Raw genomic sequence first — 27,500 nt, 5'->3', positions numbered from 1 at the left:
TGCTTGCATTAACTTGCTGAGTTTAACTGACGAATGTTATCTTATTTATTTGCTTTCCCTGGCAGCCACCTTTTGTGATGGACCGCTGGCACACCAGTACTGTCGGTTCAACTCCTTCTGTTGAATGCATTGTTAATTACGAGGTAAGGGGATTCATTTTGGTGTTGTTCTTTTGTTTTATTTTTGTTGGTTTTGAAAACTTCGCATAATTTCTGAAGTAAATAAGAGCAAAATGTAAAATCCTTACATTTATTTACAATCTTTACCCTTTGGTAAAATCCTCGATTTTCTGTGGCTTTCTATCCGGCTTGCGAGAGGCATAATTTGATTTTCTTCTTTACACCTCTCAATCATCTCTGCGATAAAAAAATTATTTTTCATATAAAAGGAGAGGAAAGTTTGATTCCTCTCATTGGCTCGGTCACAGGGCAAAGTTATAACTTGTGCAGCGCATGAAACTGTGATCTCCCGGATAAAATAGTAAAATATGTTTATCACAAATGAACAGATTTGGCTTAAAGCCCCGTTTAAACGGGCGCAACAAGGGGTTGTTGGATGGTGTTGGCAGTTGTGTTCAAACGGAAAACCTTAAATAACAACGACCACAACCAGGTTTTCTGAGCCTGCGAGACTGAGCACCCCCAGCAAACCATTGTTTTAGCAAAAACCGCTGGTCAGCAACCTGGTTCTGGTCTTTGCTGTCCTAAGGTCTTCCTGTCCAAACGGACGCAGCGACTCTCAACAATGTAAGGACGTGCAGTGTATTATGGGAAGGATACGACCCGTAAGACTTTGTAAACTTACACAATTTGGCTGCCATCTTGTTTTCAACATGCTAATGCGTTGCTGTCTCCATGGAGACCATATGTACTGTGCGTGCGTGGCCCCAACAATGTTGTTGGAAGTTGTTGGCCAACAATAGGGAGCTTACGCACGCGCGTTTTTGAAACGCGGACGACAACCGGAAGTGAGCCGTTTTCTCTTTTAATTTGTATTCACACAACCACATTTACATTACTAAGTATCTTTTCTCCATAAGAGATGATTAGTATAAAAATCTGGGAAATACCACTGTCCTGGCACGCGAAATGTTCTATTCCGGTTGCCGTCCGCGTCTCAAAAACGCGCGTGCTTAAGCTCCCTAATGTGTCCTCCATTTGCATGGGGCTTTACAGTTTTCATAGTAAGAGTCGCTGATTGGTGCATTTTAACCACCGTTTGACTTGGTCCTTCAGTCCCGATAGAAACCCTTTCTCTCGATTACGAGACAAAACGCGATTCACTCAACAATCGCGAGGCTTGAGGGACCCCTAAGGAACCGCAGGCAGTCTAAAAAATGTCATAAATTTGGTTTCATCAACGGAGTTGATAATGTAAATTGACCACCGTACAGAGATTCTAAAAGCTGACGCTTCGAGGGTTAGCCCTCCGCTCGAAACGTCAGCTTTTAGAATCTCTGTAAGGTGGTCAATTTACATTATCAGCTCCGTTGATAAAACCAAATTTTTGTGTACCACTTCCCCACCGACGCAGCACTGACCACAGTTTCTTTAGCCGAAACTACCCCCTTCATCTAAAAACTGTCATTTGTGTTTTGCAGAGTGACGTGAAAAAGCCGAAAACTACCAAACATCTTCACACTGTCTTCCTGCAGGATGGTGGATCAACAGTTACAAAAAATGTGCAGTTAACGTTGAAGCAGTCTGCTGTGGGACCCAACGAAAAAATAACCAACCGCCAAGAAACAGTCCACTCCGAATCGCCCACTCCAACCGGTTCGGTATGCTATGAACATCTGTAGTTTGTTCAAATATCTAGACCGAGGATGTAAGCGCATTCGCATGACGTCACGTCGTGACCTTTAAAAAATGGGTGATATGTTTGGACACTAGTTAATGCATGGAGATGGTTATGAAACTCGACAAGTTCCTTTGTTTCATGTTTTTGTCCGTATTTTTGGCCTTGGCCCTGCACAAAACACACCTTTTTTTTCGAGAAGATAACCAATCAAATCCTTCGATTAAATTATGCACAACTGATTTACAAACCCGTGCGAAGCGAAAACAAAAGATTATGCTGGGTCACGGTTAATTCAACATCGATTTGCGACAACATTGTTCTCGCTTTTGAAGGTTCTAAGGTTTCATAACCAGTTCCTCGATTAACTATCGTTTGGAGCTGATCTTTTTAGGCGACAAGTTTCTACCTAAGAACGTCGATGAAAGATTTGATGAAACAAGTATTTTAATCATAAAAGCTCAAGAGAACGACCAAAACATGATAGGATAATACGAATGCAGCCCACTCTAGAGGCAGTGCTGGATAAGATGAGTTGGACATTTTCGTTGTAGTGAGATGAGATTGATTTCATTTTCTCCTGTTCTTCACCAGTGCTCAAGTTCGAGACGGTCCTCTTTCACTAGTCCCCCGCAGCCGCTATTGAACGCTGTTCGCCCCAAGCTTGACCTGGATCCTTTTCCGGAAACCTGGGCTCAGAAAGTGGCCTTCCGGAATTCTTTAAGTCCCACGAAAAGGCCTCAAGAGTATCCTCAAAAAGTCGTCCTTTCTGCTAGTGTTTCGCCTGTAAAAAGCTCACCGCCAAGCAGATCGCCCTGGAGTGGTTCAGCTAGTTCGCAGTGCCACAAAGGTATGGATCGTTAGATAGCTTCATTGGTGAATGTGTAACACGTGATCCTCATGATAGCCAGATGTAATTAGCTGCGAGTCGATTTTGATGAGGGTTTGAAAACTGGGGTTCCCGGAGAGAAATCCTCGAGTCAGGGTAAGATCGTGGCAGTGTTCAACGTCAGCCCCGGCCTAACTTCTCCAATGCGTACAGCTCTGGGTATTCCCACATGGTCACACACGCAGATAATAACCCCATCCAACAGGAGTTCACTTCGGTGAACAACGTGCAGCGGTGTTTTCCACTGAGCAAGCTGTACGCTCTCAAGAGCGAGGTTTTAAGTCCGGGATATCTGCATGCGTTTGCCTATTCCGTGATACAATAGAATTCATTTCTTGTGTAGAGCATTTTATTTGGCGGTGATCTTAGCAACAGCCGAGTAGCACTACCATGTGTTGAAGGTGCTTGGCAGAGTACGGTGAAGGCATTTACTTTATTATATAAACACCAATGAAATACCAAGTGAGCTTTCGCGCGAAAACATGATATCTTCACACGTGAAGAAAACATGTTATTTTCACACGTGAAAAGATCACTGTTGTTATGGTTACATAAGAAAATCGCGCCTTTCGAGGGCTTTCGTAAAATGATTTAGTATTTCATTGGACGTGTTTATATAATAAATAGAATATTACATGGCCGCTTGGAGATACGAAATTTCTCTTCTATATTTCTACACTCGAAGAGAAATTTCGTATCTCCGCGCGGCCATATAATATCCTCTTTATGTGCATGCCACAAATGAACCACCATTGTCTTTCTTGAATGAACGCTTTTTTGTGGTAGTGATGTTGTTCCAACCTATTCCTGTGGCACTATCAAGTGTTCTGTTTACCTTAATCGTTAATTTTCAGGTTATTCATCTCCCTGGGACGCCAGCTGGATCTCAGAAAGTCGCACTAAGCCTCGCTCTGTTTCCTTTTCCTCCGATACTTCGCAGTGTTCTGCGCATGATCCGCAGACGAATTATAATAAACAGTGGTCACGAGGGAGGGGAGATAGGGGCAGAGGTGGGAGGGGATGGCGTCAGTGGAATCAGGGCTTTCGACGGAGTGTAAGCGACTCAAACTATGCGACAAGAAGTCCAAATTATAAGAACGATACAGTTTTGAATGAGCGTTCAACTGCTAGCGAAGGAGCTGGACGATCTTCTTCGAAAACTGGCAAAGTCTTCTCCAAACAGCCTGCACCACAGAGGAAAACCACCGAGCGGGAAAGCGGTGGCCTGAATGAAAAAGCCAACAGCTCAAGTACAGAATGTAGAGAAGAAGACAGTGGTGAAAGTGGTCTGGAGCTGAACAGTGAAAATGGTTCATGGTGCACTGTTCTTCCCAGAAGACGCTCCGTCAATGATCCCAGAACGTTTAATGACCCGAAGGTTACGGGTCACCCTGAAGGAAACGAACGGCAGCGAAGCTATCGAGGAAGAGGCGAACGTGGCAGGAGCAACCGGGGTAGGGGGAAGCGGGGCAGGGGCAATTTTGACCCTAGGGGACGCGGAAGAGGAGGGGGTCGTAGAACTTGAGAAGAATTATTTTTATTGACGTAGTGTTTTTTTTATAGATTTTATCGTTCGTTCATTCCGCTGTCAGTCTCGCATTACTGACAGACAATAACAAAATTGACCATTTGGAATCAGGCCATGTACAGTTATGCTCTTTGGAAAAACGAATATCCTTGCTTTCTTGTTTCGTAAAAAAACCCCTGTTTGGCCCAGGGATTGAAAATTCCCAGTTGAAATATGGTTACCAGTTGTTGTATTGTAGGCGTTTATATTGTAGACCTCAAAGAGGCTCGAAAGGGTCTTTCACAGGTAACAGCACAGGTGCCCAAGCTCAGTGTGAGGGAATATAAGGATTTGTATGGGAAGACAAGAACTGAGGCCTGAGAAGATAATTTTACGAAATAATTCGCAATTTAAAAGCCTAACCTTATTGCCATTTTTGGTCGCTTCCTTCCTGTGAGGTTTTTTTTTTCCACATTTGACACGAATTGAACCATTATGAGTTCCTCGGCTGTCAACGGTCACAATAAGATACCAAGGCTGGACACTGAATTCTCACGAGCCCACCAAATGGATTCAAATATTCCTGGTTAAAATGTTCCCACGGCCAAATTCACTGTAGAATTCAAGGGCAAAGGTTTTGCTTTCATTTCAACTCGCTAGCCGCTCAATCGAAGCGCTACCAGCGACGCCATTTTAACCAGGAATACCTGACTCCATTTGGTGGGCTCGTGAGCATTCAGTGTTCAACCTTTGGTATTTTATTATGACCGTTGAGAACCGAGGAACTGATAATGTAATGACTCAATTCGCGTCGAATCTGGAAAAGAAACCTCACAGGAAGGAAGCGACCCACAATGGCAACAAGGTTAGGCTTTTTAATTGAGAATATTTTTCGTAAAATTATGTTCTCCGGTCTCAGGTCTTGTCTTCCCTTACAAATCCTTAATATTCCTCCACACTGAGCTTGGGTCACCTGTGGTAACAGTTGGTTTTCAATGGAAAAGGATTACAACACTCTCGATTCTTTCAGTAGTGAAACACTTCGGTTTTGTCAGGCCCATTTTTTTAAGGGTGTCTGCTAGTCCTTAACTGTTGCCATACAACGGTACAGCACTGCTTTCGAGCCTCCTTAACAGTCAAGAAAGAGGCTCACACAAGGACAGAGGAAAACTATGCGGCCCTCCGAAGGGTTTTAGGAAGAAGGGAACATGGCTAATTTGAACTGGGAAACAGGGCAACAATGACAAATTACCTTGGGGAACATAAACCATTTTAGGGATCAAAAAGCTGAGGAAAAGTTTGGAAGTAATTTCGGGAACAAGGGAACACAAGCTCGTTTTTAAAAGGGAACAAGGCCTCCCCCTCCCGCCCCCTCCTTCTCCCTGGGATGGTGTTGGCTCAATCTCCACCCTAGCCAGACATTTTTTTCCTGTTCTCGCGTGGGCCCCTTTCCATTACAACGCCACGTGGAGTACGCAGATATACGTACAATCATTGGCAAAAGTCTTGGGACACTCATCCTTTGCAGTTGGTTTTCTTACTTAATGTGAATATTCCCCCCCCCCCCCCCCCCCCACCCAGGACAATGTTGCCAACAGTGAACAGACATTTCCTTGTCTATTTCAAGGAGGCGGCGTGGTCTAGTGGATAGGGCGTTGGCTTTTGCATGCGGTTGCCCAGGGTTCAAATCCCGTTGTAACCTCCTTCCGGTTGTCCCGAATTCAAATCCCGTTCTAATCTCCTTCCGGTTGTCCCGAATTCGACTCTACCTGCCAGTTGGGGTTCTTAATAATATTTCTGTTAAGTTTGAATTGTTTCTTTCAGATCATTTTAAGTGGGGTGCCTGTCAGCTAGCTTGATAGCTAATTGCACTTCCACTATAAAAAAAGCATTTACTTTTTTTTTTTACATTTCAACAATTATTGGGGGAGGGGACTTCTATTTTGAAGATTTTAGTGGAATTTTGACAGTTATGTTTTGTTTCTGAAGTCTGAGAGGTTTTCAGGCCCATGCTGGCGTTAGTGTCCCAACTACGTTTGCCACTGATTGTAGCAAATATATATTAGGGAGTCTAGTCTGGCCTTCACCCTGTACGTAGACAGTTGAATCAGCCAATTGCGAGCCGAAACAAAATACTTAAATCGGGCGTTAAGCACTTAAAAACGCTCGCCTTATGATGAAGTTGCACTTGTTTTGGCTTTTCTTGAAGGTGGCTGATAGTGGAGTGCGAAATCACGAAAGTCAATCACCAAACAGAAATCGAAAAATTACTTGGGGCATCCCAATTTGGAATTATGGCGCGATCCGTTGGACGTGTCTTTTAAGAAAAATATACAAAATTATTTCCTTACGCAAATTGCTTACATTTTTAAAAAAAACCGAAACACAATATGGGAAATCCCACTGTATAGAGAGAGAGAGAGAGAGAGAGGGGTTTTTTTTTTCCTGAATATCGTCAATCAAGAGCTGGCCTCAATAGACCAAATCGGCTAACTCAATATTTTACCCAATTCAAACCCTTTGGGAATCAAACGTTTTGTTCCCGGTATTTCTATATCGTTCAAATGCGAATGCTTCATTCTAATGCAAATACAATATACAAAAAATGTTAACCCCGAGAGATTTGAATTGTCCATTTTACAGTTGTGTGCTTAGTTACCTGGGCTATAAATGAAAGTGAGGCTGGAGTTGACCTTGTTTTGATAGAAACCTCACTGGTTTTCTCATGTACATTTTCACTAATTAGCATGACAGGAAAGGGAGGGAGGTCTGTATCATAACAAGGTCAACACCAGGCTCACTTTCATTTAAAGGCCAGGTAACTAAGCACACAACTGTAAAGAGGTGTATTGGGTACAACATTGAGTTAGTCGATTTGGTCTATCCTCCTCAATGCAAATTGAGGGTTTTGCTGTCTCTGGCCTGTAGCCTTCCAAATAAAAACAATACAAAAAATAAATAAATAAATATCAAGAAGAACTTTTCCTTTTGATGCTGAAAATGTAGAGAAATAGGTCGTCGACATGAGCTGGAAATAAAAGTCGAAAAACTTGAGAACCTTGTTTAAAAAAATTGCTGCATTCAAATATTGTTACATTTGCAATTATCGGACAATAGTTCACTTTCGATATATTAAAATTCAGTCCTAAACAAAAGGCATCATCTCGACGCTCTGGGGAATAAATACAAGGATTTGTATGAGTTTATTCCCCAGAGCCTCGAGATGATGCCTTTTGTTTAGGACTGAATTTTAATATATCGAAAGTGGGCTATTTTAGAGGCTAGTCTGGTTTAATAAACGAGCAGGAATGTTTTATCAGGTTTTAAACCATGAGGTGAAGCCAAGTGGTTTTAGACCCGATAAAACACGACCTGCGAGTTTATTGACCGGCTTCATGAACATTCCACGAAAAGCGTGTCCCTCTGGAGTCCGAAAAAAGGTTCAAATAGACCATATTCGTATTCTCGGTATTGGACTGGAACTAGCTTGCAATGGAGCCTAATGCGGGGGAATCTTTTCAAATGCAAATACTTTCTAATATATTCCCCCGAATTAGCCTCCATTGCAAGCTAGTTCCAGTCCAACACCGAGAATACGAATATGGTCTATTGTAAGAGGTTAACATTAGCAAATCAGAAAAACAAGCTATGCCTTAGTATGCTTTATATAAAGGATTCTAATGAGGAGTGTTTATCCGTTTTTAAAGGAAATGTAACACGAGCCGATTTTTAATCCATGTTACACGAGACATTTGAGCCCAGGCTCCTGGCCCCAGTTGTAATATCCACCGGATAGATCACAATCCACTGGACAGCGCAATCGGTTTCGCTATGACTTATCCACTAGATAGGGATTTATCCGGCGGATAGCGCTATCCATCGTTTGAACAACTGGGGACTGCTGTTGACATGACGTCGTCCTGACACTGTTGACGTGAAATACGACGTGACTTATTTCGGTTCTCCGTGGTGCATTCTGGGACGATGTTGCGTTAAAAGTTAACGGCGTGGGTGTTGAACTACAAAGAAAAGATTCGTTATTTAACAGCACTTTGGCTACGCTAATTATTGTCTCGTTCGCTTGTAAAATATACGTTGTATTTACGCAGGATAAATTAAATAATCAGGATCAAGGAAATAAGCTTCAGTCCTGTACCATGAACTGAGAGGAAGACAATTACGCCGGCTCCCCTGTTAATCTTCTCTCATTGTGAGAGGAAAGCGGCTCCTTTGCACAAAGTCTTGCGATTTGTTTCAGCACTTTTTACTTGCTATTTTATTTACGATTCGTGAAAATTTGACCAAAAACTGTGGATTATAGAACTAGCGAGGAGGTTCTCCTGTAATTTCCAGGCGATTTAAAACATTGAAAACCCGAGCCAACGCATGCAACCCAGACTAGGTGAAAGGAATTCAGCTCATATTCAACAGGGAATAGCAGTAAGTCGTCACGGATTTTAGCCACAAACAAGGAGGTTTTTAAATAGGAAACGTGACGGCTACGTGACAATTATCGCGATTTGACCGTCACGGGTATTGACCATCACGGGTTTTACCAAGGCCCCCTTAATGTTTACACGACCTTGCACGCGCGTCCTTCCAAGAAATGAGGATTCCACTGTTTACTTTTCCAAGAAAGCAATTTGGGCTCCTGGCTGAAATGGGCCGTTGGCAAAACCCGGATCGGATCGGATCGGACCGGACCGGATCGGATCGGATCGGATCGGATCGGATCGGATCGGATCGGACCGGACCGGATCGGATCGGATCGACAAAACCCGGACTGGTTCAATATCAAAATTCCTGTCAATAGACACATGAAATCCCTGGGTCACCAGTTAAGGTTACCAGTAAAGGTTACTTCCCACCTTCACGGGTGTCCTTCCGGAAAAAAGTTCGTACTCGCGTTAGTTTCAATAAAATCATGACAAACTATACATCAGAAGAAAGCTTAGTAAATGTAGTTTACGATAAATATACTGCTTTAGCGAGTTTTTCTTTTGGTAAGTGTCAGAATCGGAGCCGGTAAGACGTGAAACCGCCGAGGGTTCTTGTGTTAAATTTATCGGCTATCGGATGCCGCTTCACGAGCAAAATGACTTCACAGTGTTGTTATTCACAAGCCATCAATCAACAAAAGCTTGTCAGGAGATTCCGATATTTAGAATAATTTCTCATGGCGTCCATTTACACAACATACCTCGCATATTTTTGGCTTCTCCAACCTTAGATGCGGATATCTAAACAACCAATCAGAATATCGAAAACGCCTGAGACAATTTCGTTGATTGATGGCTTGTGAATAACAACACTGTCAAGTCATTTTGCTCGTGAAGCGGCATCTGATACCCGATAAATTAATTAGAAGAACTCTCGGTGGTGTCACGTCTTACCGGCTCCTGACAATAAAAGGAAAACTCGGTTACACTATATCTGTTGGCGTAAACTACGTTTATTAAGATTAAAAACAAAATAAGTATGCAAGGCTGGTTTTACGGCTGTGAGGATATATAGTGTTTGTTTGACCAATTTTCGTCAGGCACGGCCTGACTTCTTCAGGGAGTTAAATCATAACTCGTACATAACTCCCTGAAGAAGTCGGGCCGTACCCGACGAAATATTGGTCAAACAAAAACTATATATCCTCACAGCCGTACAATCAGTCTTGCATAATTATTTTGTTTTTAGTCTAAATATTATTTGCTGGTCAGATCTCCCAAGATCCGGCACTTGTACTTTGTTCAGCTGGCCCTTGCATACAAAAACTGTCCACATTTATTAAGCTTTCTTCTGATGAATAGTTTGCTATGATTTATTGAAACGCAAGTACGAACTTTTTCCGGAAGGACACCCTTGAAGGTGGGATGTGACCCAGGGATTTCATGTGTCTATTGGCAGGAATTTTGATATTGAACCAGTCCGGGTTTTGTCGATCCGATCCGATCCGATCCGGTCCGATCCGGTCCGATCCGATCCGATCCGGTCCGGTCCGGTCCGATCCGATCCGGTCCGGTCCGGTCCGATCCGATCCGATCCGATCCTGGTTTTGCCAACGGCCGCTGAAATGAGTCTTCTTGGAAAAACAACAGAGAGTGTTTCACTACTTTAACCCTTGCACTCCCGAGATCTAAGCGTTCATTCTCCTAACCAGTATCAAATATTTCTATTTTGGCTAGTCATGAGAATTTGGCGTTGAACCAATATCATCATGATCATGATCCAACACAACATGTCAATCTTTATTCTCAGTAACTCTGTGTATGAGTTGAAGAAGTCAAAGTTCCCACGCAAATCTTTCTTGGCCGTCCCGTCGCCATAGATAATTACAAGGAGTCTGTGCATTAAAAATTAACTACAAACGAATACTTCTCGACTGCCATCGATCGACAATTCAATGTACTCTACCGTAAACCTGTTGGAACTGGTTGAAACCGGTTCTCAGTACTAGTCATCAGCGCATGTTTTCCCAGAAAATGAGTGACGTCATCTTTCCTAGAAAGCGTACAACACCCTCTTATAATATAATATCTTTTAGAGTTATTGCTATTTCAAGAAGGCGATTGACAAGCATTCATCTCCCTTCATCTTTTTTCAGGTATGTTTTAATCAATTGCTACCTTCCTCAAATATAACTTTTATAATAATTACCTTTTAAAGTCTCAAGCTTATGTGATCTTATGTAGCCGAACGAAAGAGCTCTACTAATGACGAAAACTGAAAATGAAATCAAAATTAAAATTGACGATGTCTATGGCGTTTGCGACTTGTAGTGTTCACATTTCAGTAAAATTCGCTTCTAACCGTGGTAGCATCAAGAGCTTTAGTAAGTCCACTTTTCCTACTATTTCAAGTCGATGTCGCTCAAAGGGATTACCTAAAATACATTCTGATCGAATCTGTACGAGTCACAACCCGAAAACTTTAACCAAAATGCAACATTTTCAACCTCAGACTTTTATTTCTTTGCTTTGTCATTTGTCACCGACAACGGGTTTAAATGGTTTGTAGCCCAAAAGCACTGAATAGTCGTTTAGAGGCATTTACTTGTTTCGCCACGACTGAGCGGATGCGACACACCGAAAAGCGTCCTTCTGTTTCCATTGCGTGTTACAAACAACAGCTTGATTGCGTCCTTCCAAGGGAATTTGTTTTAATGTGAGTGGAAAAACTTCTCGGAACGGAGTGTGGAACCAAACTGAATCGACACATGATGCCCGGGAAGAGAATAAAACCTCGAGTGTTCCCGCAATCACCAATCTTGAGTATCCAAGCACATGTACATAGAACTAGTAATAGTTGAGACTACAGCTGCCCCCGCCATAATTAAGTATAGTTGTACGCTGAATTCAATGCGTACAGGGCCCAGGTAGAGGAATGACCGTTTACAAACGGAGCAGCCTTAGCATAAGACAAAAGTTATTCATGTTAAAGCGGACGGGGAGAGAACAAATCGCTTTATCAGTACTGAATCTGAAAAGGGCGTTGCATGGTTTCGTGTCGTTGTAAATGTAAAAGGTTTGATCATGGCGAACACGGTGGTGTACAAGTAGAAACAGAATTAAGCTAAGGGAAACGCAAGGTCATTTTTTAAAGCAAGTCAGTTTTCCACACGGTTTGAAATGAAAAGGATGAAGTTTGTCAGTCACGGTCATTAATATAATAAGTAATGAATAACCACCGATGTTGCACGGTTTCATGTCAGTGCTTTATTGATCTGGATTTTGTAATCGCAGATATAGGACTAAATGACCAAATGAATAGTAAGAAACAGGAATTGTTAAAATCTCACCTTGTGAAGGAACTGAAAACGGTGTATTATTACCGGTAATGCCAAGGACATCGAGTGACAAATTTGTGTATACGCGCAAACTACAATGATGCCTTCTTGGGATTTTTCCCTACGGGGGCAATCATAGCTCTGCCGAAAGCTCCTCTTGTTATCTTTTATGATCGCCTTCTTAATCCAGTAATACTAGGAGTTCCAATGTGAAAGTAAGTGTTGGCGTTGGACATGGAAGAGGATATTGATGAAATAATATGAGGGAAAACGCTTTGGTAAGCGTAAGAGGGATGCCTTTTAAAAACGTAATTTAAAAGGTCATGCCAATGTTGCTGTCCTAGCTTCAATTGGGTGTTTGTATGTTTCCCTCCTTAGGGTATAGAAGTAATCTTTTCTTTGAGGTTACCAGTTTATCAAAAGAGAGCTGACAAAACCAAAGAATGTAAATGAAGTGCACAGGAAGCGATTGTGTAATTTGGGTATTTTTTTATAAAGGGAAATTTGTTGGGCTGTACCTGTCTACGACTGGAATTGCCTTAGGCAACGCACTAATTGCTTCTAAAATGTTTACACGTTCGCACGACGTGCGAAAATTGTTATGACCGCAGTTCATAGAACAAACTCAGTAACTTCAACGGTAAACGGGTTTACTCATGTTCAATACGGGCTCGTGGCTTTTCCAAATCCACAAGTTAATCAGTGATTATTTTTTGACAAACTGGAAGAAAACCTTTTTTTTCCTGTAAGTAATGTTGTTCATTTGTCACTGATGTAAATGTATTGTAGAAAGCTATTGAATACAACAAAATGATCGTTTAATATGAACTTGACTGCTTACATGGACTATATTAAAATACTTTAATTAAGTTTTAACGTGACAACTATCCCAGTCTAAAAAAAATCATTATTACATCTCGCCCAAAGGTAAAAAATAATTGTCTCAGCATTATTACAACACAATACTAGTAACTGTAACTCTTAACATTTTTGTATTTAAACTTGAAGTTTGTGTATCAAATGAAAATGTCATTTTAAAATGGTAGTATTAACTGCAGATATTTACTGGGTTGCAAGTATGGCAAACCCAGTCGGGATCTGCGTTTCAATTGTTTGTTTTATTTGTTTTATTTGTTTTTTTTTTTTTTCTCCGTGTCGGTAAAAGTCTTGCCTGTCACTCCCCTGCTAAGTAGTGTCTTTGTGCATAGAGCCTTCTGCTCGTATTCTTAGGATAGAGAGGGTAGTGGAAATGCGTAGATTTCTCTGGTGGACACAGTTGAATGATAAACTTAACCGGCAATGGCGTCGAAAGTCATGTAACGCGAATGGCGTTTTAGTGGATCTTTGAACAAAATATACCCTTATGAAGCTCAATAATGGCAAGTCATTTGGATACTGAACAAGACAGGCGGTGGAATCTTAAAAGCGACGAGTAATGCACTTCGACAACAATCTGTCGCCCGTCGAGCCGAAATCAAAGTGAGCTCCATTTCTAAGATTTTACCAAGTGTGCTGTTATGTAGAACACTGAAACCAAATGGAAAGTTCTCTGGTAACTTATGGGTTCAACAAAGACAGAGAACGAATCGAACACCTTAAGTGGATCTGTGATCAACTCTGCACAGTCTTCAGGTAAAAAAAAAAATGGAAATGTGACAGCCAAAAATTATTTAAAAGAAAGCTTGTCGTCTATTTTGTGCTTCATTATTCAAGGAAAAGGTTCTTCATGGAAACGGTTTGATCCCGAAATTTTAGTTTGTTGTAATATTGCGCATATTTGACACGATTGAGTTTTTTCTCTTCACGCACGTAATGGAATAGGAAGGGGTTTTTGCCTCTAATAGCATATATGTTGTTTGTTTCAAAAAACTGTTCGCTGGAAGAGGTGGCCTTTATGAATTCATCATGTTTTATGATATGCGAGCTTAACTGGATAGTTTTTGTGGCAATAGTAAAGCATTTTCTTGTTATTCAAGGAAAAGGTCCTTCAGGAAAGGGTTTGAACCTGAAGTAATTGTTGGCAATTACATGGTAATTTGACACGATTGAGTTTCTTGTCTTGACGCACGCAATGAAATAGGAAGAGGTTTTCGCCTCTAAGAGCAAATATGTTGTTTGTTTCAATAAATTTTTCGCTGGAAAAGGTGGCCTTCATGAATGTTTTATAATATGCGAGCTTAACTGGATAGTTTTTATGGCAATAGTAAAGCATTTTCATGTCAAAATGAGGTTAGCGTTTTTCTGTTGTGCTAACTTAATTAAATATAAATGTACATTCTGCCTCGTGAGTTTGTTATTCTCGTTAACCAGCAATGGCGTCGAAAGTCATTGCAACGCGAATGGCGTTTTAGTGCATCTTATGTTGTTTGTTTCAATAAAATGTTTCGCTGAAAAAGGATTCTGTGATATTTTCTGCCTTTGTGAATTATAATATCATGTTGTGTATTGAATTTTCGAGCTTAAGGTTGAAACGTGACAAGGGAGGATATTTTTAGTATTTCTCTGTAAGCAGGAAAGGTTCCACAAAAATAAACAGGTCTGTTGGAAGCGTGCTTGAGTTTCAACAAAATGAGCCCCAAAATCAGCAAAAAATTGTGACGCCGGTGAATAATAAAGTAGCTGCTATTTCCAAAATGATGGAATTACCTGGTGATAAATAATCTCGTCTTGGAGAGTAAATTTTTGACTTTGCAGAAACAATGGTCAACCTCACTCAGAGTTTGGGCGATTGTGATCTTTGTTTTGAATTCACTCATTTATTTTCAAACTTTATAACACTTGACAGAAAAATAAAACCCGGTATCTTGCCATCATTTGACACAGATGCTTCACTGTTTGACGAGTAAACATGCCGCGGTAACTTAATCACGGCGCCCGCTGAATTCCGGCGATGTCACTTTCGATTTTGCGATTTATTTGTGCGACCAAAAGTACAATAATAAAATTGAACGTAGAAAAAATCTCCCAAAATGTTTGTCGCTGATCGTAACTTCTTATATTCTATATTCACGGTTCAAAATTAATGTTGTTTTCATGTCGTAAATATGTTATTCTCGAGCAACCGTCCTGAAAGCTTCCTTCTGCTGTTTCTAAAAACTGTGTATCAATTTACTTTTGCATCAATATTTGTTTTTGCATGAGGCAAGCTAACAAAATCTGTACCTTGCTGAGTTCGCATTTGTTAGCATTAATAGTATTTTCGGTCCAATGCTTCTGTCTTACGAAGGGGTATGGTCACCCATCCAGATATTAAACCCGCCGGACAGGGATACCTGTAGTAAATTTTAGTATTACAAAGCTGCTCAGAGGGCACGCTTAAACTTGTGGTGAAAGAAGTTGTGAGGGAGCTTGAAAATTATCAACATGTCAGCCCAGAAGCCAATGTTTCTCACCTCCCATTTATTTTCTTCAATCTTTCTGGGCTCAAGACTTTGCTAGTAACCACATGTCTTCTCAGGCTATTTATCCTAGACTTGTACCATGGCACTACAATGATAGACAATACCAAAACAATATCATGCACTGTTAGAACTACGTATTACGCAAGGACAACTTGAATCTCCTGGAAGACAACACACAGCTCAGTTGACATTTTATATGGAATAAATCGCTGTGTTACGTCACTACCAACCTCAAGCAATGCGTGTTTATTTTTTTTAAAGAGGACAGGAATTTCTTCTTTCTGACAAATGATTAATTAATAGGCCGGTAGCCAGGTTTTTAACCTCAGAAAAGGATCTGTTTCGTCGTACGAACGTGTGAGGACCTGTGAACCAAAGGGCCTCTGTTGGTATGACTTCTGGGTGACCCCTTAAATGGTCTTAATGACCCCCCAACTTGAAAAAAATTGTCTGGAACGGTGCACGTACCCCAGGAAACCCAGTGTACCCTCACAGAGGGTCTAGTTAGATTTAAATTCTGTCAACTGCAAATGTTTTGTTCAGTCAACAATTTTTTTGGCAAAGTAAGAAGAGTAAAGTACATGATGAATTAACTGTAACTGCAACTTACTGCGCCTTTCAATAACATGCGGACTCTTTAATTCAAAGGTCAACCGACAAATGCGTTTTTCGCTACCGTCAATCAAATGTTCGGCGGCTCCTCCGAGCTTCCGACTACTGTCGAGTGCGTAATAATCAAATCACATCGTTAAGCCCAGTTCAGTCAACAAAGTCGGAAGCTGGGAGGAGCCGCGGAACATTTGATTGACGGTAGCGAAAAACGCATTTGTCGGTTGACCTGTGAATTTAAGAGTCCGCATGTTATTGAAAGGCGCAGTAAACGAGGTAACATAAATGTCTGTAAAAACACCATAATTTGCTTACTACATGGCCAGAAATTCGCGACATTTGAGCCCGTGCTTCAGACAGCGGGTTACTCAATAAATTTATCCTGATGTACCTGATGTACTGCAAACAGTTTATACATCGAGCGACAAAGAAACGTTTTGATGAAATTTATAATCTTGAAGTCCTGCAAGAACATCAGACATTGTTTTCTTGAAACTCGCACCAACTCCCATGGGACAGGGAGTAAGCTGACGTGTACCTTTTAAACAATTTGTGATGACTGAAAGTAAACAATGTATTTCCTCTATATTCAATTTCCCCGCAGTTTACCGATTCCCAGCCAAACATTCACTGAAGAATGGATAAACAAGGAGGCCAGCAGACCGGTGGAGGCCCAAAAAATCCGATGACAAAAGACGCCGCCTCTCGTATTCAGAGTTCTGAGGCAAAACAGCATGGTGGAGGAGTTCCTAAAGGAGGTTTTTCTTCGCGTGCACAGTCCACTGCTGACAAGCGTGAAAACCAGAACAACTGAACAAAGTTCAAGAAGCATACGTCTTAATTGTAGATTTAGTTATAGATGACAAGTTTTAGCCCTTAAGAATGAACACGCTCGTAGTTGTAGACGGTGTTCGGATGAGGTATACTGAAAATTAAATGTTAAAGTCAGTTACAAAGGCTGGACTTATGAAACTTGCACTCCAGCATAGCTATTTTCTTTTCGTAGGGAAAGAAAGCGGTGGACTAGTCCATTTCCGAGTTCATGTCTGCCCCCTCTTCAAAGCGAGTCTAAGAGCAAAGTTTTTATTATGAAAATTAGTTTTCATTCATATGTGGGAGGCGCGCTGACCTCATAGTTAGTGCGCTCGACTCCGGGGACATTGTGTTGTGTTCTTGGGCAAGACACTTTACTCTCACGGTGCCTCTCTCCACCCAGGTGTATAAATGGGTACCGGAGAATCTAATGCTGGGGGTAAACCCGCGATGGACTTTCATCCCATCCAGGGGGAGTATAAATTCTCCTGGTCGCTTCATACTACAGAAACCAGAGATAAGTGCCGGTCTGATGGGCCTTCTAGGCTCGTAGCAGACTTCACTATATGTAAAGTAGAACTATTTACCATCACAAAAACTTCGCGCTTAGACTCTCTTTCAAGAGGAGGCAGACATGAACTCGGAAATGGACTAATAACAGCTCTCGAGATTGGTTAGGAAACAATGCACATAAACAAACCATGGATTCTCAATAAGAGCAAGGAAAAGCTGCTTCGTATATCGATCGATTCAATGAAACACGAAGTTTAAAAAAACGAAAAAATAATCTTGCTGCACGTGTAGCACGAATTTCCATGCATTTTTTTTTTGCCGTACTCTACAAAACAGCAACGTGAAATCAATGAACCATTCCTTGTACCGTTCGCACCCATCCACTTACAGGATAGTTCGCCCTTATTGGACAACGTGAACAAAATGGAAAAATCGCGAAATACTTGCGATAGCGCTAAGTTATATTTTGGACTGACATTTTCGTTGCCACTTCCGTTGTTCTTGCCTAATTAAACTCCCTATTATGTCATTCAAAACCGACGTTCCACTTATTTCTCGATTTTTTTCCCCGTACAAGGATCGCATTAACCCAATTGGAAAACAAGAATTGAAAATCAATGTTTATAAAACAAATTTGAGAAAAAGAAAGATACCTTGGAGAAAAAAAATCATTTTCGGGTTAATACCTTGACGTGCGTTTTAGGAGTATTGTTTCGCTGAATCCTTATTATTTCACTGTCACTCCTTACAAGTAACGCTTTTTCACAGACGGTTAATCGTAGATGGGTGATTCAGTCTTACACAAACGATCCTTGATTGGCGACCTTCTTAAATGGATGGGTGACCACGTAGTACGTCAGCCAATGGATTTATACAGATAAATTCTTCCCATACAAGGAAATCCCGCGTAAGCCTAGCTTCAATACATCAGCTCCACTCTTCCCTGCTACCCCCGGCGATCAATTTCTCCCTAGCCTTTAAAGTGCCCATAACCCCCAAAAAAATTTTTTCGCTAAAATGAATCTTTGCACCTGTTGGAAACGCATCGCGGCTTTTTTTTCCTTTTTCTAACAAATCCCGCCCTTTTAGAGGCTTCGAAAGTTGCGAAAATCGAAGCATCTTTTGTTCACGACCGAGTTGGAAGGGGAGTGGGTCTATTCCTGTTTTTACGTCACAAACTGATTTATATTGCGTTAACTCTTTGTAAAGATGCAAAAGATAGAGAAGGGGTGGAGGTTTAATAAATCCAACTAAAACCTCAAAAATGCAAAAAAAAAACAAGTGAACGACACAAGGAAAAACAACGAATCCTTGCAAGAGAGAAGAGAAGGTGGCTTCGTAAATATAACTAAGATAAAGAAAAATAACAAATCTAGCGAATTATAAAGGCAAAAATAACCTCAGGTGAACAAAACAGGTATTATGTAGGGTAGGGTCGTACCTCTTATTGTGAACCGTTTGTGATGACTCGTTGGGAGTGAGATAAACCCTCTAATCGGAGGGAGTACGCAAGCTATGACAGGCCAAGTTAGCAAGCGGTATTCGACAGTGCGGTCCGCTGACTTCTGGTGATTGAATAAGTGATCCAAAAAACACCCTACACATCTTACCGCTTTCGTTTTCTCGGGCCGTATTACATTGTCGTTAATTAGTTATTAATTATTCTAACAAAAGGTACCAACCATCATTAAGTCTCAAAGTGAAGACCAGGCTTTAAGATCCAATCCTCGTAGAGTAGGTTCCCAGTGCAATCTTTATTGTTTAAGTATTCACTCCAGTGAACAAAAGTCGACCAACATTTTTTCCTTTCATCCTTGATAACGTTAACAAACTAAGAAATAGCTTGCAATTGCATGTATTGTGTACAAAAATTCGCAATCTTTTTTTCGGTATATTGAAGTACACTCAGCCATAGCTGAATGACATACTCAAGATTCTAAGGCAACGATTTGAACTTGTAATAATAATACTAATTCATGTTTCATATAATTATGGCCTCGCCAGGTCTCTAGTCCTCTTGGTCATGTCCGTTTTTTCGCTCGTGAAGCTTTAAGAAGTAAAGATAACCAACAGCATCTCCAGCCGTCAGCATATCTGCCACAATTGGGTGCCAGGCTAGCCCCCAGATCCCAGAAGCCGCATAAAACACTTGAACCTGGTGACCAGTATCGCAATCCCATATACGAATGGTTTGGTCCAAGGCCCCACTCGCCAAAAACTGGTCATTGGGAGAAAAACTTACCATTCGGATCTCAGAATCGTGTCCTCGCATCACGCATGTCTCTTTCCAGGTGCTTGTGTCCCACAGACGCACCAATTCATCTTTTGAACAAGTGGCTAACATCTTCTCGTCGTGAGAGAACGTGGCACAGGTCACCCAATCTGGTTGCACTACAGTGGTCACGTGCTCTAGACTGGAGCTGTTCCAGATTCTTGCAGAGTTGTCTATTGAACTGGTTAGGATGAACTTTCCTGATGGAGAAAATTCAGTATATTGGCAGAAGCGTTCATGCCCTTCCAAGACGGTAATCTTAGATTGTTTCTCTAAGTCCCACACAATCGCACCGTTTGCAAACTCGCCGACGGAGACCAATCTTTTGTCGTCCATTGAGAATCGAAGGCACCAAGGAAGCATGGACTCGCCGCAGTGCAACACGATGTTATCCTTACCGCTCTCTCGCGACCAAATGCGAATTTTGAGCTCGTCTCCACCACTAGCGACCTGTTTGGAATCTCGTGAAAAGGTACACGCGCGCACTCCGCAGGAAAAAGTTCTTTTATTCTCGTGTCCTTCATAGATCAAAGAGACCTTCAGCGCCTCCATGTCCCATACACATACCTGCAGAGACAAAAGACACGTTTTGGCTGCATCGCTGCAATAGCTAATGCTAATACTCCAACCAATCATATTAGCCTATCACAGCCGATATTGAGCGTTTTGACATGACGTCACGGCGGCCATGTTGGTGTTCCAAAACAAAGGAATGGCGGCCATGATGGTGTACCAAACTAATCCTTCGGGAATTGAACTCTATTTTTATGCAAATACTTTCTTTTGTTTCAGTTATCCAATATGGCTACTGGTCACGTGAGTGAAAACGCTCTATAGTCTGCAGACAAAAGTTTTTCATTTGGTAGTAGTTCAATTAAAAATGGTAACCACATGAAATGAAAGGACACAAAAACTACTGAATTCTGATGGTCCTTCGAGCAAAAGCATGTGGAGTTACGTTACTGAATTATGCGTGTCCTCTTTGAGATCAGTTGCAAGGGATCTTGACATCTACCGGCGGTGAACGCCAACGAAAACGAAACAAAATTACACTGAAGTTCACGCTCAAACGTTTTTCGCTCTCACGAAGGGCTTTCCCCTCGAAACGTCAGCTTTTGACTCGACTTATACGTGGGCTAATTTTCTTTTGTTATGTTACCGAATCGACATTTTTGCCATTAGTTGATGAATCTCTACAAGCTAGGCGAAGCAAGCCCGAATTGATTTTGGAGGAACGGTGTTGGAGCTTTGTAAAAACCAGCTGATTACAATTTTCCTTTGAATGGTCATTTCACACTCCATATACATCAAAGAACCACCTCGTCTCTAGGGCTTTATCGCCCTCTCCCCGGCGGAAAAGGCAAGTGATTTTATTCCCAGTGGCACTTTCACCTCTAGGTGCAATACATTTTTATGTCTTTATATATTCCGCTTACCTTAAAGTCATCTGATGCTGAAGCCAGCCATTTCCCGTCTTCAGAGTATGCCACACTCCAACAGCGTTCTGAATGAAAACGCGCTTCACGTAGTTTTTCTGCTGCCGTAGCGTCCCAGACGCGTACGGTTTTGTCCGAAGCAGCAGATGCCAGCAAAGTACCATCTCCATTAAACGCTACATCCAGTACCCAATTTGAATGACCACCTAACAAAGCGAGGGTCCTAGATCTAGCGCTGACGTCATAGCTGGCTTCATCGAAGGTTGCATCGAAGAGAGTGACCGTATGATGAGCGGAAGAGCCAGCAGCCAATAACGTACCGTGGTCAGTCTTCACAAAAGCAACAGTAGAAGCGTCGTTTGGAAGGTTGAACGTCCAGACCCTTGCCCCAGTTTGCACGTCCCATAAGATGACGTCACTGTCCACGCAGGCGGATGCAAGATGCTTTCCATCAGGAGAGAAACACATGGACCAAATAAGGGCTTTGAAGTCAAGCTCTGCATAACCTTCCAAGGTGTCTCTGACGGGAAAATTTGGGTTGTCGTCGCGCTGGTGGCCCTCCAAGGTATGCCTGATTTTCTTCTCCTCGAGATCCCATATGAAGAGTTCCAGCTGATCACCGCACGAAGCAGCAATTGATTGATCAAGTGGTGACCAGGCACATGACATAGGGAAGCTTTTGTGTCCCCTGAGTGTCTCTAGGTTGGCACCCGTAACCACGTCCCAGATTTTTAGGGTCTTGTCTTTTGATGATGAAAGAAGCTTGTCTCCACCTTTCGAGAAGGCGACGCAGGTCACTCTGTCTTCGTGTCCCCCAAGAATCCTTTTAGGAAAATAAATTTAAGTCATGTTCATGTTCGGTGCTTTTCAAAATTGTATTGACGTGTTACTGTCAAAAGAGCTATAATCAGTCGCATAGTTCTTGATACATTTCGAATGAAGACACCTCTCTTTTTTAAGTTCTTTTCTAGCAATAGATCTACACGGTACAAAACACAAGCCTTCTTAATCCTCCCCCTTCCCACGCAATTCAAAGCTGTCAAACCACGAGCACTGTCTTACATTGCCAAAGGGAGGGAGTGTCTTTTTGTAAATACTCTCTCTCTCTCTCCATTAAAAAGGGGTAAAGAAGACTTAAACTGCATGCTACGTTCAAAGACTACCGACATATGCTCGAGTTTACTTCAGTTCGAACAATGGATTTTCCTTTAAAATTTAAACTCGCAAGTCACCAAACGTGCGCGCAAGACGTGACAATCGGAAAGTCAAGGCTGCGATGATTGCGTTCAGCTCAGCCAATGAATGCCTCAATCATGAATGCGACAAATGTTTTTTTTTAACAAAAGAAGCCGAAATTCCTCAATAACGTTACACTGACCATTCTTGCATAAGAGTGGCCCTGTGACATTTACAAACCTTAAACATTCAATGGCAGGAAATCTCCACAGTCGGATAGTCTTGTCAGCTGATGCAGACGCCATTATGGTGCCATCCGGGGAAAGCCGAACACAAGTGACAGGTCCTTGATGATCCTCAAGTTGTGCATGCAATTCTCCTGTTTGACTGTCCCAAACTCTGATTGTTCCATCGGCCGAACCAGAGAGCAAAGTCCTGTTGTCCTTTGCAAAGCAAGTCGACAGAATACCTTTCGAATGCCCACCGAGTTCAAGTTCAAAAGCTTCCGGAACTTCTGGCTTGTTCAACCACTCCACCCACCTATCTGGTGTAGGGATGTTGTCAGGATCAGGTTGATCAAATGCTAAACGCATGCGTAGTGCATTTCGGGCGATCCAATGGTTTTGTGGATACGTAGCTGCCTGCTGGTAAGTCAAGATCGGTGATCCACTCAAAATGTGAATCTCGCTGCGCAAGAATCCCAAAATATCTTCAAGATCTTTGATGACCTAAGATTCAATTATACGCAATTAAAATTTCATTTCGACCAAAAATGACTTTGTTCTTCCGTCAAGCTTTTAATATCTATTTTGTAATAGAAGACTAGCGAGTTTTGAAGCCTCCAACTCGAGTAGAGGACTGTTTTGTTTCAAGTACCTTTCTTACGTCTATTACTTATATTAACTTGCGTGTGGCACAAATAAACTATTTGCTTTTGTTAAAAGAAAAAGAAAAAGAAGTAGCCGGCGAAAAACTTCTCGAAGCAGAGGAGAGAACCAACAACTTCAACCCACATATGACGCTGAATCGAACCCGGGCCACACTGGTGGGAAACGAGTGCCCTCACCATTGCGCCATCCCTTCTCAAGTTTTTTTATGGCAGCGTCCAGTAAGTTTTCCTTTTTAAATATTAACAAGAGAATGCCTTTATCTCAAATCACCTGACTGTGAGGCTCCGTTTGTTCATTAACCGCACAACTGAGAGCCCTGGTAGCCTCCGCGAGAAGCTCATATCCCATTCCAGCCATGCACTTTGCTTGAATGAACTTTAAATCCCCCAAGGTGCTTCGCAGCCTCTTGAAATCACGTGCCTCGAGTAAAGCTTCAGGAAGTCGATCCAGTTTTCTCAGATTTAGAGCCACCGATGAGTAAGCATGTGGCTGAGCAGGAATGTCTCGTTCTTGGCCATATTTGTTGTGATATTCGCCAGAGAAGTAGTCGGCGATATTGCTTTGTGTTTCCTTGTTACGATCCTCTACGAGGTATCTCTCTCTAGCGACCTCTACAAACTGCCTACAATCACAAAAATATGTAGATCCAATGGAAAGACGCACAATTGCGAGATGAATTAAAGAAAAGGTTAGCTCAATTTGTCTATTTTTGTCTATTGTTGCCATATATGACAGACAAATCAAGGGCATAGTCGAGCTTATTTTCATTTTTACCGCCACTAGACATTTCTTCAGGGAAACAGAAGAGCGCTAAGAACTCTGAGGGTCACATGTGTGAGAGTCTTTGCCGCAAAGCTAACTTTCAATTTGAGTAGCCTCCAACTACGAAGTATGAGATTCTTACCTGTGATACAGAGCTAACAGAGACACTCCATATGCACCCCTCTCAACTAAAAACGGGCCAAGATCGTACTTCAAACGTGCCAACAACAAGGGTGGCAGACGGCGTTGGGGTGGCTCGTGCCAGACCAACACGTCAGTTAAGAGTTCCTCATCACAACTTAAGATATTCAAAATGTCTTCTGAATTCATGCCATCCGTTCCCGCCGCCAAAAGACCCAGGACTCTCCTCACAAGCATTTGACCGTGATACTTTTCGAGGGCTTGGTAGAGAGAATTTATCATTCCAATCACGTCGGACTCAAGGATTGTGTCTGCGATGTTTCTAAAAATGGGAATAAAATTAATACATGAATCTGCGCTCATCGCAAGCACTGAAATTAACCCAACAACATTGAAATGCTCGATACACAAGAAATGTTAACTTAGTGGGGGATCGAGGGGATGAACCAAGGGAATGGAGGCACAGCGCCCCTTGTTTTTGGATCAAAGACCTTTAGGGACCACGTAGCTGCGATGCTGGTATACACTGTTATTTATTTATTTATTTATTTAATCACTTTCACCACAACAGAGAAACAGGCTGTGATGGGGGTCGCACAACAGAGCGAGGCTCCAAATAAAGTGCGCCCTTTTTACCCTCTCAACCATGATATCCCACAGAAGACAGACCACAACACCGGCAACTACATGCCCTACTCTTTGCGACAAGTGTTCGGGTTCTTTTACGTCCCACAGGATTATGAACATTGAAGGGTTGTGAGACGGGACCTCCGGCTTATCGTCCTTATCCGAGAACCCTAGAGAGTCTAACCATTTGCAGATGTAATTACAAAGGCAGCACTTTCTCCTCAATTATTTAAAGACCCTGAGTGTTGGTCCGGCCGGAGTTGAACTCACGACCTCCCGCGTGATAGCCCGGTGCTCAACCAACTGAGCTACCGGTGAGTTTTTGCATTTTTAATAACTTGATGTTATTTGTCTTGTTATTCTTCGAGAATAATTAATTTACTAAAGATCACCACCCTTTTCCCATGTTGAAACGCCGCCATACAAACTGTACGTTCTTACTTGTATGAAGGCCAAGAACGACACTTGTTAAACAGCAAATGCAAATAAAGCGGTAACGGACAGCGGTTGAAGGCATCCAATACGAACGCCTGCTGTTCAGGGGTCAGCGTTCTGTTGACCGATTGAAGCCAGTTTTCAAGGATTACAGGTCCATCATGCACATCAAGCCGGGTCACCTAAATTTGAGGCAAAATATCACCATGTGTTTTTGGAAGCAAAATTAGTTACGATTTTATGATCTATGTTTTCACGTTTTAACATTACAACTCCGTGCTAGATCTCAGGGTTTCAAGGAACGTCTTATCAGTCAGGGGCTGTCCTTACATTTAAATTTGTATTCACTTTTGCAACGCTTATAGACCTCTTCAATAATGGCGGCCAATAAACTATTCTTGAGTTTTAATGCTAATAACCTTTCTAGCCTCGATACGACGAGCAAATTTCAAAAGAACTTTTGTTTCAAAATGAGGGCAGTAGGTCTAATTAACATAAATAGAAAAAAAAGTAAAGGTGATCACCATTTATGAAAATGGTCTACAATATGGTAAAGAACACGTACAAGTGTTGCTAAAGGAGGTTTGTCCGTTTGGAAGGCATATTTATCTTTGTTACCCTTTCAACAACTAATGGGCTGTGTTAACCTTCGTAATAGGCGCAGTCGACCAGATCAAAGATGGCTTTAAAAACTTAAAAAGGTGGAGCAATGCAGCGGAATCGCAGGGTCCTGGGCTCGAGTTACGGTTAAGCTTGGATGGTTTCAGGTTCACCTCCCATATGCGAAGATCATCCTTGCTTCGAGTTTTAAGTTATTATGCTTGTCTTTTTACTACAAAGCAGATTGACAACTAAAGTACATGAAGGTGTAGAGAAAAAAAATAGAAACCGCCTCATTTACAAATAAAATAAGTTACCTCTAAGAATCGCTCAGATAGTAATCCAAATGTTTTCAGGCGCTGCAAACACCCACCCTCCACGGGTAGAGTAGATAATACCATGTGCACATGCGCTGGAAGCTTGCGTGGGAGCCATTCCAAGAAACGCCTTGCACCGTCTGCGTCAGTCAATTGGTCTAAGGAATCAATCACAATGCACAGCGGTTTTTGCTCTGAAGCATGCCCGATAAATGACGGAAAGATCTCGCACAAGCCTTTGTAGTCTTCAGGAACCTCATCGCTAATGTCATAAACAAGTTTAAGCTGTTCGCAGAAACTCTCTGTGAGGGCGCGACCTGAAAACAGAGTTATTCATTACATCCTTTTGCACAGAAACAAGCCAGGGTGATTCTCGTCACATGCGCAGGCCGTAAAGTTAGAATATATGTAGATACACACACATGTATATCGTTTCTGGATTTGCTCACAATTTGTTAGTATGGTTTTCGCTTTTGTTAAGAGGGCAAATGTAAATGACTTTAAGGCGGTCAGATGTGTGTCTTCACAAAGGGGCATTGTAACGCTACTTTAGTCAAACTTCAAACACTGAAAGGCGTGTTTGCATCAATGAAGACCAAAAAATAATGCGGTTGTCTTGTTGCCAAAAACTATTGAAGTGCACTGAAGCTATTCTTTGTTGTTTGCAGCGAAAGATGGAGAGGATTGAAATGGATTGAAATTTGAAAAAACTGGCCAGTTTTTTCAAATTTAAAGACGGTGTCTTCAGAAAGTCACCAAAAATTAATAAGAACAGCTCGTTGTGCTATAGGTCTAACTATATCAGTTCATATCTTGTCAGTGGGTTGTCGGGAATGATGTAAGTGTGAGCTAATGTATTAATTTAGATTTTGACCCAGTTTCTTTTTCTGTAAAAACAGCAAGATTAGCACGACGATGCCTCTTTAAGGAAACTACCGAAGTGTTATTGTTGCAAACAAATTCATCGGAAGGTGAACGCTATTTTACCACAAACTTTATTCCGCGTGCACACATCATCTCAGATTTGTCTATTCAGTTTGAGGTTCTAATTTTCAACCAATCGCGCGAACCAGAAGTAAAATTTCTCTTACTTGACTGTAATGACATAATTATGAAGGCTTTAAAAACAAGAAAACGTTAACAAGTGATTGTCTAAGAAGACTGAGGAAAGTTAATTTTAAAACTCCCACTCGCATCCAATTCTGAAGGTCGGTATTACCTTTTGTCATGGACGACAAAAGGTCTCGTTAATCACATGAGCAAATAGCTTATTTTTCATTACTTTAAAATCCTTAAGGCATGCACGTATATAAAATTAATGTACTTGAATTGTTGTTGCACCAGACTGGATTAGTTTTCTCAAGCTCGAGGACTAATAAATAGCGTTTATTGAATTATAAATAAAGTCGCTGTTCAGTTGGGTTTTTTGATTGGGATGATATTGCAGTTCTCCTAACGTATAATGTGATTGCTAAACAATTGAAGCAATGATTTGGACTTAAAAACAAAAAAAAGCTCCTTACAGTACCAAACTTTAG

General features: G+C 41.6%; 2 protein-coding genes across 2 annotated transcripts in view; one reads left to right on the top strand and one right to left on the bottom strand.

Moving 5' to 3' along the window:
* Positions 1–4,618, top strand: part of LOC137968807 (mitogen-activated protein kinase kinase kinase 20-like) — a 30,835-nt gene extending 26,217 nt beyond the window's left edge. Inside the window, exons 17-20 of the mRNA XM_068815287.1 lie at positions 66–143; positions 1,601–1,780; positions 2,392–2,647; positions 3,541–4,618. Of these exons, the coding sequence (XP_068671388.1) occupies positions 66–143; positions 1,601–1,780; positions 2,392–2,647; positions 3,541–4,211 (1,185 nt within the window). The 3' untranslated portion in view covers positions 4,212–4,618. The remainder of the gene's footprint in view (positions 1–65; positions 144–1,600; positions 1,781–2,391; positions 2,648–3,540) is intronic.
* Positions 4,619–19,053: 14,435 nt separating this feature from the next.
* LOC137967859 (NACHT domain- and WD repeat-containing protein 1-like) overlaps positions 19,054–27,500 on the bottom strand; it is a 35,100-nt gene continuing 26,653 nt past the window's right edge. The window contains exons 7-13 of the mRNA XM_068814455.1: positions 25,963–26,279; positions 25,052–25,227; positions 23,985–24,305; positions 23,351–23,702; positions 22,431–22,918; positions 21,015–21,837; positions 19,054–20,145 (exon numbers count right to left, since the gene is read on the bottom strand). Of these exons, the coding sequence (XP_068670556.1) occupies positions 19,315–20,145; positions 21,015–21,837; positions 22,431–22,918; positions 23,351–23,702; positions 23,985–24,305; positions 25,052–25,227; positions 25,963–26,279 (3,308 nt within the window). The 3' untranslated portion in view covers positions 19,054–19,314. The remainder of the gene's footprint in view (positions 20,146–21,014; positions 21,838–22,430; positions 22,919–23,350; positions 23,703–23,984; positions 24,306–25,051; positions 25,228–25,962; positions 26,280–27,500) is intronic.

This window comes from Montipora foliosa, chromosome 8 (assembly GCF_036669935.1).
Source record: "Montipora foliosa isolate CH-2021 chromosome 8, ASM3666993v2, whole genome shotgun sequence".
NCBI classification, from domain to species: Eukaryota; Metazoa; Cnidaria; class Anthozoa; order Scleractinia; family Acroporidae; genus Montipora; species Montipora foliosa.
Note: the sequence above shows the minus strand (reverse complement) of the source record. Positions and strands in the feature narration are given on the sequence as shown.